The sequence below is a fragment of the Cyprinodon variegatus genome, unplaced genomic scaffold (genome assembly GCF_000732505.1).
Source record: "Cyprinodon variegatus isolate N-32 unplaced genomic scaffold, C_variegatus-1.0 Scaffold335, whole genome shotgun sequence".
NCBI lineage: Eukaryota > Metazoa > Chordata > Actinopteri > Cyprinodontiformes > Cyprinodontidae > Cyprinodon > Cyprinodon variegatus.
In genome coordinates, this window is record NW_015150788.1 from 852541 (window position 1) to 867162 (window position 14622).

The 14622-nt window shown below is 37.4% G+C and overlaps 1 protein-coding gene across 1 annotated transcript in view; it reads left to right on the plus strand.

The window, feature by feature from the left end:
* The window catches only part of LOC107091391 (monocarboxylate transporter 2-like), a 21065-nt gene extending 8173 nt beyond the window's left edge, over nt 1-12892 (plus strand). Inside the window, exons 3-5 of the mRNA XM_015385263.1 lie at nt 2359-2502; nt 5259-6065; nt 10676-12892. Coding sequence (XP_015240749.1) covers nt 2359-2502; nt 5259-6065; nt 10676-10953 — 1229 coding nt within the window. The 3' untranslated portion in view covers nt 10954-12892. The remainder of the gene's footprint in view (nt 1-2358; nt 2503-5258; nt 6066-10675) is intronic.
* Nucleotides 12893-14622: the final 1730 nt, after the last annotated feature.

A 14622-nucleotide genomic window follows, 5' to 3' on the forward strand; every position in this document is an offset into this window, starting at 1 on the left:
TCTATAGCGCCAACTCACAACACAAGTCATCTCAAGGCACTTTACAGTTCAGCATATCATGCAGTCAAATTGATTCAAAGTTTTCTATCTAAGAAAAACGAGTTGATTGTTTCGACTCATTGACTCAAATGCAATTGCTTACACTAAGCATGCTTGTAGCGACAGTGGAGAGGAAAAAACTCCTTTTAACAGGAAGAAACCTCCAGCAGAACCAGGATCAGTAATAGCTAATGGAACGAGCACGTAGGACGGCCTTACATAAACATATCACCAGAATGATTGACAATTATGAGGACCACTTATTTACATGATCTACCTGGAAAAAGAACATCCTTCACTATACCTTTAAAGGTTTTAAACCAAACTGTAGGATTGTCTTCTGGAGGCATTCAACCTTGTTGCATTAAATAAAGAATACAATAATGATCATCATGGATAAATGTAGCAACCAATAATGGAGTCTTTCATGATGCAATGAAATATGTTGGACATTTTGGGTTGATTAAAGCTGGCCCTGTTGTTGACACAATGCTCCTGTGAGATTAACGTATTTTCAAACAGCTTATCTTTACCATAGAAGGTGGTTGACGGACTAATGGTCCAATGTCACTTTTTTAGGCAGGGTTAAATGATGGGGAGCCTGACGGCACATAAAAGACCGTTAAGTTGCTGATTGATCTCTAAACAAAGTGCTACACATTATCAGCCATCTAACGAGTCTCTGGACTGTTTGTGGATACATGTTTAAAGGTTTTCCATTACTTTGGGGTGAAGTTTTTTCTCCTATGATTTAGGTACATAAACATGCTAAAACCTCTTTTTTTTACAGAAATGATCCATAGTTTTTTTGGAGTCCATGTGTTAATTTAGTGGCAACATTAGGTTGTTTGAAGGAGTAAAGTTAGAATAGATGAAGTGACAAGAAATGGTGGACGAGGCTACTTGGTCATTCTAAAGGGAATGATGTTCTGACATTAATGCTTTCCACAAACAGAGATGTAGCCCATTGGTAGCAGCATTACAACCCCATTTTTTTTTATCTGGCCATAATAAATCGGAGTTTCAAAGAAAGCCATTGTTAAAAGAAAGCAATAAGAAAGTTGTTTGCTCAAGCCATTAAAACAAGGTTCTTTAGGGCTACATATACAACAATTACCTACACACAAAAAATGAAAATAAGAATGCAATATTTTACACACAACTAAGGGATGTATTAAAATGAAAGTTGCGAGGACATGTAAAGTGTACTAAAACATGCCGAAATACAGTTAAATATAAATCCATTCAATTTCATTTAACTCAGGGAGGATAAACCTGATTTTCTTTAAAAGATTTAGAAAGTTTATGGTTTAAACCAGACGAATAAAAAGGATTTGGATTCATTTAAACACGCGTATCCCATCAAGACTTAATAATAATAATAATAATAAATCCAATTTGTACCGCACTTTTCATTAAGAAAAATCTCAAAGTGCTACACTGTGCAAATAAAATCAAAGATAAAAATCAACCATAAAAATCATGTGGTCAATAAAATCAAAGATAAAAAACAAAAAAAAAAAAAAAACTTCACAGCACTGCAAAAGTCCACCTCCCAACAGACATAGAGAGACAACATAAACATCTACCAAAACCTAAAATGGGACTGGGCTGCATCTTTAATTTTAGTTATACGTTTTTTTTTTGCTATATATATTTTTCAAACCAATCAAATATTGCAGCTCAGAAGAATTAAGCTTTTTCTTCTTCATTGTAAAATGTAAATGTTTGTACAGTGTTGGCTTAACTGCTGTACTTATAGTGTTGCTCTTTCAGCAAATTGCAAGTTTTAAAGTTTGTTTTTCATTTAACAGTTTTTTATTATTACTAGAAGAGATGACCACAAATTAATATTAATCAGATTAAATGTGATTAATCACAATTAATCTGATTCATTGTTTCAGCCTAACATTGTAATAATTTTTACATACCTACATGTTTTGGGGTGTCTTGGGTTCTTGAACTGCTGTAAATTCGATTCCGAATTTTTGGCTTGAGGACTTGAAAACTGATGTTTGCTGATTTTCTTCCTTTCAATTTGACTGAATTTAAACTGTTTTCAAAAGAAGAATGGGTCAAGATCTTTAAATCTCTTGCTGAGCAATACTGGTAGAGATACGCCCCAAAAGACTTAAATATGTGGTCTATTTATTTCGTTCACAATACTTGGCCTGTCAAGAAAATATTACAATAAGTCACTTTAAAGTAAGAGGCTTTAATGTGGAAAAAAAAAGAAAAAAAGTGAAATTTGAAGGGGGATAAAGCTCAATAAGTCACTGCATTAACAGACTAACCTGATCTCTGTTTTCTTTTCTCCAGGACCGGTCAGCAGTTTGTTGGTCAGACGCTTTGGAAGCCGGCCAGTGGTCATGATGGGTGGACTGATGTGTGGGGTTTCTATGGTAACAGCCTCGTTCGGGAGCTCCATTGTTTACCTCTACCTTTGCATCGGCATCATTGGAGGTATATATTTGGTTAAGTTTTTTTCTTTTCTTAATAATAATAATAATAATTATAATAATAATAAATCCAATTTGTACCGCACTTTTCATTAACAAAAATCTCAAAGTGCTACACAGTGTGAAACTGTGCTGCCTGTAAAGTTTTGGATAAGATTTATTTAACTGAATGAAATCCTAATTTGAAATCTAGAACCACTTATCCCGTTTGCTGTTTTACTAAGTGTTCCTATTCTCCATGGATCGAATGCTTGGGGGCAGAGGAAGTTGCATTCTATTTGGCTTTGCTAAGAAGCACTGATTTGGCCTCTGTGCTGCGTGTCCTGGGCTTTGGGTGTCTGCCTCGGCTCCTGAGGTGCAGTTAGAGCAGGGAGAGAGCCAGCGCCATGACAGTAATTAAGACAGAACTATCTCTGATCCCAGAGAGCATAGGGTTTAATCGTCCTCCATCGCTTCCCTGCAGTCTCCAATCACGGCCGTCGCATGGGGGTCCTCCGCCACCCTATGAAGCTCATTACTCCGCCAAAGGCTCCTCTGAAGCATTAATAGTCCCAGCAAGTGGCTAAGCTGTGTCCTGTGCCCATGGGCTTGTGTCGGCACTTCTCCCATGTGTCCTTTTATACTGACTTGCATGGTATCATTCAGCCTCACCTAGCAGGGATACTAGCATGTTTACACAAAATAAGCATATGTTAGTAACAGTTAGTTACAACCTTATTTCAGATTCCTTTCAAATCTTCCTCCATCTAAATTTTCTTATTTCCCACTAATATTAAACAAATACAATCAAGTCTACTGAGAGTCTGCTGACAGCGTCTACAATGTCTTAGATGAGGAATGTAAGCGCATAGTCACATTAACTACACCAAGTGAGATCTTTTATTTATGAATTATTCCTACTTACGATGAAAAAAAAAAGTTTCAAAGAAGCTTAACAAGCTAATAAAGAAGGCTTGCTCTGTTCTCATGTGATTATTTTACAAAGAGTTCTTCATAAAAATCACATGGAGAACAATACGGAAAACCACGAGCATCTGCTTCATCAGATAAAGTATTTTAACTTTGAACTGAAAAAGGAAAAGAGTAAAAAAATTTTATCATCTTTACTTGCGCTACCAGATGTGGACTGGAATAAAATCTGCACAATATGATGGTTCTGTATCACATAATTTGCACAAAAATTCAAAACAAAAATACATTTCCTAATATTTTTTCCTCAAGAAAACAACCATTGTTCTTCCGGCTTTTGAAAAAAATGCAACAACAAAAAAATAACTTTAGTAGTTTTGAATGGGTAATTTAAAAAAAAAAAAGCTTTATTTTGATGATGATACATAGACAACCCAGGAAAGTTGTTTTAGTTATTTAATACTCAACATGCTTGTTGCAAAGAATGATGCGACCTCATTACTTTTGAGCTTCATTGTAAATTAAGTAAATCTTGTGCTTTTAGTCTTATTATAGCTAATTTAGCCTTTTTTTTTTTATAAGAGAAGAAAATGTTTGCAGTGCAGAAGCATTCTTTAAGCCAGCTGACAGGCAGTGCTAATCACCAGTCGTTCCTGTTCTTTATCAGACATCTCTTCAAAAGGACTTTAAATTGTAGAAATGCCATGACTGAACATTTTAGAATTTCTGAAGCCATACTGTTTTAAAATGTTTTTATACCTTGATACCAGTAACTGATCAATGTCTATTTGATGCATAATAGGGATTACCAATACGAAAATTAAAACATGATCTACATTATAAGTCCATAATATTAATAAACAATAAAAATATGGATTGCGTAAATGGTTTCTTTAGGCTTTTATGCTAGAAATTTGAATTCCAAGTTCAACAGTGCAGTATGTATATAGATATATATATCTATATACATACTTGCATACATATATGCTTAGGGCTCTTATTTTGTAAGCTTGAAGGAAGATGTATCTCTGGTTATCTGATTTAGTGACTAACCAAAATACAGCAGGTAAAAAGTCTGATATTATTATTGGCTTGGAATTTGACATAAATATGAGATTAATGCTCAGACAGCTGATTAAAAAAAAAAAACAATAATTTTGTTATCTGATTTAAATGCAAAGACAAACACATCTGTATAAGAGCTGTTTTCTTTCTCTGGTTAGTGGTTAAAATGCATCCCAGCTTTATCTTTGCTGTTTTTTTCCTTTGTGAAGTCAGACTGCTCTTTTCAACAGACATCCACAGACTAAATATTGCTGCAGAATTTTCCCATCTATTCATTAAAATGTGTAGCTTTTCCATACGAGATAAAAGTTTGTCGACTGGGCTAAAGCAGGGGGAGGAAAAATAATGAGTTTTAGCAGAGTGTAGAACTACAATTTAACAAACTTACCTATGAACTTAGAACGGAGCAGTAAATTGACATTGGAAAGAGAAAATATAGCCTTGCAACCATGTAGCTGTAGCTCTTCATCTTCCTTAAATTAAGGTGCTATTAAATTAATATGTTCAGAGTAGAAGGCAGGAGAGTAAATGTATTACCTCGGCTACCTAATTTATTTCTACTTAAATGGAGAAATTATTTCTGAAAAAATTCCAGCATTCTGTAATGAGATTTTAGATGGCAAAAGTAAAATGAGATGAAACCTAAATGAACACGGAGCACAATCATTTCTGATTTAATTTAGGAAGGGCCCTCTGGAGTTTAGCCTCAGCACAGTTTTCCTTCTTGAGCATTTTAAATGTGACTCTCTTTAATATTTTTTTTCCCCATGCTCTTCCTGAATGCAGGCTGGGGACTCTGCTTTAACCTGAACGCATCTCTCACCATCATCAGTAAATATTTCCTCACCAAGCGACCGTTGGCCAACGGACTTGCCATGGCTGGCAGTCCGGTGTTCCTCTGTTTCCTGGCCCCTCTTAACCAGTTTCTGTTAAGACATTTTGGCTGGAGAGGAAGCCTGCTTATCCTCGGTGGAATGATGTTAAACTGTTGTGTTGCGGGGGCCTTGATGAGACCTGTACCTCAGCCCCCTCACCCAGGATCTATGGCACCGCCAGTGGAAGTGCAACAGGCAAACATCACAAAGTCAAAAGGAAGCTGTATGAAGACAGCTAAGACGTTTGTAGATCTGTCTTTCTTCAAAGATCAGGGCTTTATCATCTACCTCATTGGAAATGTGATGTTCATCTTTGGCGCCTATGCGCCCATCGTGTTCCTGTCAGCATATGCAATTAAGCAAGGTGTGGAGGAGTACTCAGCAGCCTATCTGCTCTCTATCATGGGCTTTGTTGATATGTTTGTTCGGCCTGGCACCGGATTGGTAGCCAACAGCAAGTGGATCAGGCCGAGAATCCAGTACCTCTTCAGCTTCGCTATGATCTTCAACGGCACCATTCATCTGCTTTGCCCTCTGATGACGACCTACCCCCTGCTGGTGGCCTATGCCGTGTTCTTTGGCGTGGGATTCGGGATGGTGTTTGCCCTAATATTCGAATGTCTCATGGACCTGATGGGAAACCAGCGCTTCCCTAGCGCCGTGGGACTGGTGACCATTATCGAATGCTTCCCCATGTTACTGGGACCCCCCGCTGCAGGTATTGTTCCTTTAAAATTATTTATCCGTACACAGACATGACACATGAATACTTCTCTGAATACATGCTGAAAAACATTTTCCCAGGTGTACAAATCTCACTTTTTTATCTCTAAAGTTACACAACTAGATTTGCTCTCGGATGACTGCAGTAAATATTGCAACACCACAGACCAAAGAGCGAGTCAACAATGTAAACTCTGATACATTCACGTAGGTGTGTGCAAATTTGCAAACAAGCTACCTCCAGTATGCACCACATTGATTATGTAATCATGTTTATCTCGTCTTTTTAAGCCTGATTGATGATTTTTTTATTACAGTAAAAAGGGGCATGGAATATCACTATGGTGTTCAGTTTGCATAAAATGCCCCTTTCAAGGCTCCAGCATAACATGATTTTGTTTTGTCAGGGTCTCTACATCAGTCTTTGTGTCACCAAACATAAACCTTTTTCAGTTAAATTGGAGCCACTTTTTCTAATACCCAATAAGAAGAAGAACAAGAGAAAAAGGAAATTATTACCATTATACCCATCAGGTTTATGTTTTCCTGACAAGCCAATTAAGTGAACCTAGAAATTATTAGATGACATCATCTTTGATAAAACAACCATTCTTTGCTAATTGATGGGAACAATGTGTTAGAAAATATAAAAACAAAATATGATGTTTTTTGGCCTCCACGGATGTTAGGCAAGTTATAGTTAAAAAGGTAAAGTGGAGGATGTTATTTTTGTCGGTGGATCATCAAAATAAGTGGTCCTCCTAATTGTTAATCATTCTGGTGATATTTTTACGTAAGGCCGTCCTATGTGCTCGTCCCCATTTTCACTTACCGGTGGTGAGTCTGACATAGTGGAAAAATTGCAAATCTTCTTTTGGAAAGAAAGCTTGTATGAGCGATGCAAACAGTAACTTTTAGACAGAGCGTGCAGGAGGAGAAATGGCCTGGTGCATGCTTTTGCACGCGTTTAATAAGCTTCTCTCTCGGGAGCATGTAGAGGGCTTTTGCATGCATGTGCATTTTTTTTCTTAAAGTGGAGAGGGCGGGTCTTTTCAAAAATTGCACATATCCTCCGCTATACCTCTTAATTTATAGTGTAAATTAAGGGTTAGGGTTAGTGGAGTGTTGGGGAATGTTGGCCCAGTGGTTAGAGCAGTGCGCTTGTGCTCTGAAAAGGTTACAAGTCCCCGGTTCGATCCCCACAGCCTGCACTCTGGCTCCCTGAGCAAGACCCTTAACCCTACACTGCTCCCCAGGTGCCGCACCGTGCAAGTCCACTTTTCCCAAAGGGGATGGGTCAAGTGCATTTTTTTTACTACTTGGATTTTATCTTTGATTTTTTGCTTAAAATAAACTATTTATTTACGATTCATTTCAAAGGTAAGAGGGAAAAGGTTCAATTCAGATGTTGCTTGTTTTATGATACATCCAAGGTATTTACTGTATTGTATTTAAAGACCAGTTCCTTATATTTGTAGTTTGATGCAAATATTCATTGTGTAGACACTTTTTACCTTTGCAGAAGTTCCCTTTTACTCTTACACTGTTATATTACAAGCATTGCCTTGCAGTACTCTCAGGCATACCGTACATATTGTGATTGTTAGGTTAGCCAGGCTGCCGCAGATCCCATGCTACTCTGCCCAGACGCTCTGTCTGCACTGATGAAGATTGACTCATTTCGCCATGCTAAATCCTTGAGGTTATGAAGGGAGGTTCCACTCAGACACAAGCTTTGGTCCGTCCTGAACTTTTTCTGATAGTTAATACTTCCTGTCTTATTAAGAAATAACAGGAACTTGGATTTCTCTGAAAACAAGAACATTTTTTTTTTTTTCAAGCCAGTTTTTTAGGTTTTCAGCTCTGGTGTGATATCTACTTGGGGTGTTGTAAGTTCTCACCTGCAAAGAAAATATTTGTATCATCTGGAAACTAAACAAACTTAAATATTTTGTTTATGTGGAGAGGAAGAAAAGATAGAGTGACCCCACAAGCAATATCCAAGCTCACTGTCATCCATTTCATGGTACTTGAAAAGCTCCTCATCGACTCCAGAGCCACCTCCACTACACCATAATGCTCTCATTTCCTGATTAATATATTGTAAAAAAGCTAACCCCCCCATCCCCCCCTTTTTCAACAAACAAACCAATTTGCAAAGTTAATTTTTAATCTATGGAACTGCTGACTTCCTCTACTTTACTCGAACTGCCAAAACTGTGCATCTGTGTGATCCAAATCTATACTGACTTTAAAACGTAGCTTCGGTTAACAAGGAGTTTCTGTAGAGGTAATGAAATAGGCCTATAATTTAACGAATCGGGGTCTTTCTCAAGTTTTGTATAACAATATGATTTTTCAATTTTTCCGTTTTATTTGGAAATTAACCCATTTGGTAAGAGGGAACAGATATGAGTCAATGGTCTAACAACTGAATCTATAGCTCTTTTTACATGTAATAACAGTCAGTTTTTTCTTTTTACATTTGTTAACATCTATGATTTCTATCTTTCCTGATAGCCATTTTTAAGTGTCAATCCTCCTTTATTTAGAAGTGTTTTAATGTAATGAATTGAATAAATGACTTTGTGATGGCTAAAACCTTACAGACACTTTATCTCTTCAAATCTGTCTTTAACGGAAGTGAAAAGTTTTAGCCCCCCCCCCCAGTTGTGTCTGGAGCAACCCTGTCTCATTTCATGGGGTAAAAAGTGCCTCCTCACTTGTGTAACATTCCCATCCAGAGGGCACAATCATTATGTATACCGTACCTGCTTGCTGCTGCTCCTCCAAACCTTCAGGTCAAGCCAATTAGGAGGAAGTGAGGTGAGTGAGGGTAATTAGCCTTTTGCGTTGGATGTTTAATGATGCTCAGTTCAAACTCTTGTCATTAAAGTCCTGTACCTGGGCCATAATTAGGCTGTGAAGGCACTAAAAAAGAGGAGGGTGACTATGCCAGATGGACATAATTACTGCTTAGCCAATCAAGGACTGTCTTAATGAGGGTGTTGGTCATCTGAGTACAGGCACCAGATGAGTGTTATCAATCAGATAAGGCATTGAGAGGCTTAGAATAACAGCCAGAATGAAAAGTGACCCTTCAGAGTGCATGCACATACATAAACATTATGAAGATCCTCATCGGCTGGAAAAGTTAAAAATTGTTGAACTTATAGAAAATCATCAAAGGCTCATTTTTAATGGACTTTACACCCTAAAATAAAGTTGTTAAGGTGATGTTATGTAAAGTGGTGAGTAATAAAAATGTTTTCGGCATGTATGAAAAGCTGCATTGAAAGTTTAAAAAGTTTATGTAAAAAAGTAAAAGTTCAGTTGTTACAGTAGGTATCTTCTCTTTAGTGTGATCTCATAAAACTTTATTCCATTCAATGTTTTGTTTCCAGATTTTATTTTATTTTTTTTTCTCCAGAGCTTATTAGTTTTTATTTTTTCTCTTTTCCTAAAAGTATTACAAAAAGCAAAGCAAGTTTATTATATATTGCATTTCAGCAGTATGACTATTCAAAGTGCTGTACATGATATGATAAGATAAAACAAAGCACACATCAATGGCATAAAGACGCTTGTAGGATGGATGGTGGACATGCATATAGATAAATAGGATAGTAAAGAATAAAAACCTACCGAACTACTCTTGGAAAAGAGTTTTTCATATTTAGAAAGTCAGATAACTGACCTATACGAGTACAAAATCCCAATTGGAGTATTTAGGTTTTCAGCTGTTCAAAGGAAGGACTTTAGCACTAGAAGAGCAGTGACCCAATACTGGATCGGATATTGGATGAATGACGTTGATCTAGCATTCTGGTTTAGGTATTTAAAAAAAAATTTTTATGAATACACACAGCAATGCAGTCACTATGATCAGCAGCGAGTTTCAGGGAGCTTACATTTTAAAACGTCTCTTTGCAATGTACTTTACATGGAAGTGTTATTTAAATATTTTTGCTGCCAATAAACTCTTTATTTGTTTATGAATAATGTCATGAAATGTGTTGTATTGGTGCTTAAATTACCATTTTAACAGGTTTTAACAGGTCAAGCTTGATGGCTCCTCTCACATGGCCGCTATACAGTTCATTTATTTAACAGTAGTATTAGATTGGTAATGGGTATTAGCTGATATGCTCTGCCAAGGTATCAGATTATATAGGAAAATACTGGATCAGTGCCTCTCTATGCTGCTCGACCACAGATGGTGATATAGAGAAAATCACTGTGTTATGCGTTTGTGGGAGAAGGTGATCTGGGTATTTCCTTCAGGCCCTTAACACCCGGAGGCTTAAATCTGATTTGAAGAACATTTTTCTTCCTTATGCAGACCTGAAGTCGGTGTTTATGACTTGAATTGCCTTCACTAGCGATCCGTTTTTGAAGCAGCCATCCAAAGTGCTTTCCAATAAATCTCAAGTCAGAAAGAGAGCAGTGGCCCTCTGTTAGTCTCAAAGCAGGTCCTCTCTCCCTGTCCTCACTCGTTCTTTTTTACACACTCATATAAGAACAAGGTTATCCAAGTCAGGTTCTGTTCGACTTCCAAATTACTAGCTGTTAAAATGTTGTTTTTTACTTTTTTTTGTTCTCTAGGGTTACTGGTGGACATCTTCGGTGACTACAAGTACCTTTTCTTAATGTGTGGAGGTGTAATCACGACGGGGGGAGTTTTTCTCCTCATCATGAACGTCTACAACTACAACAGGTTAGACAAAGCAAAGAGAGGGAACAGCTCAGAGCAGAACCAGAACAATACGGAGCAGAACCAAAACACCATTGAGAACCAGGAGCAGGAGAGCAGCTCAGAGGCTCAGAGGGAACTGATGGATGTGGCCCAATCAGATCCAGCCGGCCAGGAAGAAACCAGTTAAACCATTTACTGACTGATGTATTACTGCAATAATATGATGAAAATGGAAAGCTTTTATTTCAGCTCCGGAGCAGAGAAGTGGATCTGGATTTAAAAAAAAGATGCTTCAAACCCCTTAAAATGAATCCAATATTTTTCATCTCAGCACCCTGCTAACGGACCTGATGATCACCCAGTTTCTGTTTCTGGGCGATCCCAGGAAATTTTCATTCAAAATGTCCTGTTTTATTTAAGAGTTCATGACACAATGCTGAGATTTAGCAGAGAAACAGGCCCACAGCCTCAATAATCCCCAACATACCTAACAATGGGCACGAATTGCTTTTCTAGTCATGTCGTATTTCTACTTTTGTGACAAATTCAAAGACCCTTTAAAGGAATAATACATTTTGAAATAAAGCATCAGTCAATTATTCTAAAATAATTGGTAGAAGCATTGGCAATAATTATGCCATTAGATTTTGTTAAACTGTTATTTGAGCCCCCCACCCCTTTAAATGAAGGACTTGATTTATCTATATCTATAAAACATGGATTTATTTTATTTTTACACATATTTCTGAACGGTTTTCACATCCTTTGACTGAGAATGTCGTTACCTCAACACCACGGCCATAGTTTAGAAGTGAATAGATGACGTGTGATAATCTAATAATTGAATAACTTCTCAGGTATTGTTTAACTTTAAATTTCAGGGCTTATTCTGTCTGTGATATAAAAACATACTTTTTACACTGTTACACAAGAGCCTTAATGGTGAGGCCATCAGAATACTTGCATTTGAGAAATGTCATTAAGCATTTGACTTTTAAGAAAACTAGCTAAATCTACATGAATTAGAGAATTGCAGAATTTCACCTTTTAAAGTATCCTTTCAAATTCACTTAATAGGTCATATACTACAGAATATTACAAAAAACATATTTAGAACTGTGAAATGAACTGCTGAGATTAAATATAAAAGAGGAGTTTCTAATAAACTCTTTTTTTTTTCTTACTATGTGGGCATGTAAATATAAGCTTGATTAATATAGTCTTAGACCATACTAATCACTAACACTGTTTTTTAAACTTGACATGTCCTCTAAATGGTGTTCAAGAAGAATAAGAAAAGCTCAAATGCTGATTTTACCTCAGTAATATTATGGTCCTGACAGGCTTCCCAGGATGGAGGTGTCACTCCTCTACAGTCTGACGCATAGCGTCCATGTTCTGTGTTTATGGGCACGTCAGAAATTCCTCCTATTTTTATATTGTCTGTTGGTGAAACTCAGGTTTGGACCAAAGCAGATTGAGCCAAACTATTAGTGTGGTTCAATTATTTATTTGATCAGAGACTGTGTACAGATTTGAAGTAGAGATCGACCTATGCCGTTTTTTTTGTTTTTTGTTTTTTTTTGTGGTTAATGTAGATACTGATTATTTTGACATCAGTCTAACTCTGTGGCTGGCAATGTCGGCCCTCGAGTTCCACTGCAGCTTTTGCATTCATCCCTGCTCAAACACAGCTAAAACAAAAGGCTGTTTCCTCCAGGGCATGTCGGGAAGTTCAGCAGATGCCTGGCCATTAAACATGTATTTGTGTTAGGTGCAAAAGTTGCAGGACAGTGGTTCTTGAGAGCCGACGAACCCCAATATGTGCTGCTGAATGTTTGGACCAATTCTTGAAGCCAATACTGCTCTTTCTGGTAAACACCTTAAAGAATTAGAAAATTCTGCAGATTTCCATTGATGCTTGATTTCAGCAAAATATTGTTACATTTATCTGTAATTGTAAGGTTGTCCCGTTTGCTTGTGGCCAGCTTGATATACAGCAGGATAAATTCGATATGATTGGAGCATAAAGGAAGGCTTTAGATACCTCAGATATAGTTTTCCGATTCATTAGATGGTAGCAAGATAATATGCTTTTTTCAAAACTGTGCCTAGCATTATTTAATGCCTATATATATATATATATATATTTATCTATATCTATATATATATATTTTTTTTTTCTTGAGTATTTCTCCTTTGATATTTACATTTTACAAGTGTTTATTTTTGTTTATTGATAAAATACATCAGTTTTGTGTTTCCTAACATATGAAGATAGACATGAGTCGCTTAACCAGGTTAAAAATGTTCTTTATGCTAACTGATAACTTTGCAGCCTATTTGTTCTGAGTGAATATTTGCAGATTCCAACTTCAAAAACATGGATATCGTAATAGGATTTCCCAATCAAAATGATTGGTTATATGAATAAAAATAACCAGTTCATTCATTCATCTATTAGAGCTTAGAGCTTTAAAGATAGTTAACACCAATTTACCATTTCATTATGACCAACTTAAGAAGAGGCACAAACAGTCGGAGACAGGAAAGAATTGATTGGATGTTCTGGAGGTCCTCAGGGATGCTGTATTTTTATCAGTAGAAAGTTGTTGGAGATATTTCTCTTATCACTGCGCCCTCGGTAGCTGGTGATGGGATTTCAGATTTAAACTATAACATGCATTGTCTTGCTGGTTTGGGTTTGTGTGGAATGACGTCTGAGTTTTCATTGATTACAGTACAGCGTCCTAAAAAAGTAGTCTTTTACGTTTTATTGCAACTTTTTAGTGTCATATTTTAATTCACAAAGACATTTTCAATGTTGTATGACTGATGCAATGTTCAACTCAATAAATCTGTTATTTAAAGTTCTGCACTCGATGCCGTTTGTTTTGTAAACCCATCTTTCACAAGTCGAGTCAAGATTCCTCCCTCCTTACTTCTTATGGCATGAGGGATGTATGAAAGCAAGTTTTACGCTCTCCGCATTTAGCCCGGCGCATCAAATGACACGGGGACACATGAGAAATGCCATCAAATCAAGATCTAGCATGTGAGCTTCTCGGCGTCGGCAAACTCCGTCCAATTTTTCACGACAATTAGAAGAGCGGGGAACAAGTTTGGAAATGTCAGCAGCTTAAGGGTGTGAGCGCCTAATGAAGCGAGGCCCCCACGTTCCAGGCGACTGCTCAGAGCTGCGTGCAGCCTCATACACATCAGCAAATCATTGGGCCAATAAATTAGACCAGCAGTGGCAAACATACACAACTTCTCTCCCTCCCCCATCTATTTCCTGTCCTTTTGTCGCGTACCACACAAGGTCTTTGGACATGACAAGGTGGAAAGGTCCCCCTGAGACAGAGCTGCGGACGCTGTGGCTGGGGGTCTGTTTGTCATTATTATATTCCATCTCACCTCCTGTTTCTCCTCTGGCCCGCTGACCCTGCTCTACCAGCACAAGCTTTGTTTCAGTGGAACTTCTGTGACTGTTGTCCTCTTTGCTTAGTTGTAAAAAAGAAACAACTTCTGTATCTCCAGAGGGTCTGAAAGCAGATCAGGTCAAAAATTGAGAGCAGCTGAAACATCAACCATTGGGAATAACACACTGTAAGATTACTTAATATGGTGTTACACTGTGTAGAAATGTCACTGTGGTAGTGAGGGAACGCTCTGCTAACAGCAAGTAACTATACATTCCTTAACTGGATTACTTTGCCAGAAAGCCAAGCCGTCAAAGGACCACAAGAGAGGTGGTGGTGAAGCTGTAAAACAATATTTGAAGGACTAAGAACGAAGAAATACTCCAAGGGAGTAAATGCAACATTTTTTAGGGGTGCACTCCACAAATCAGGCA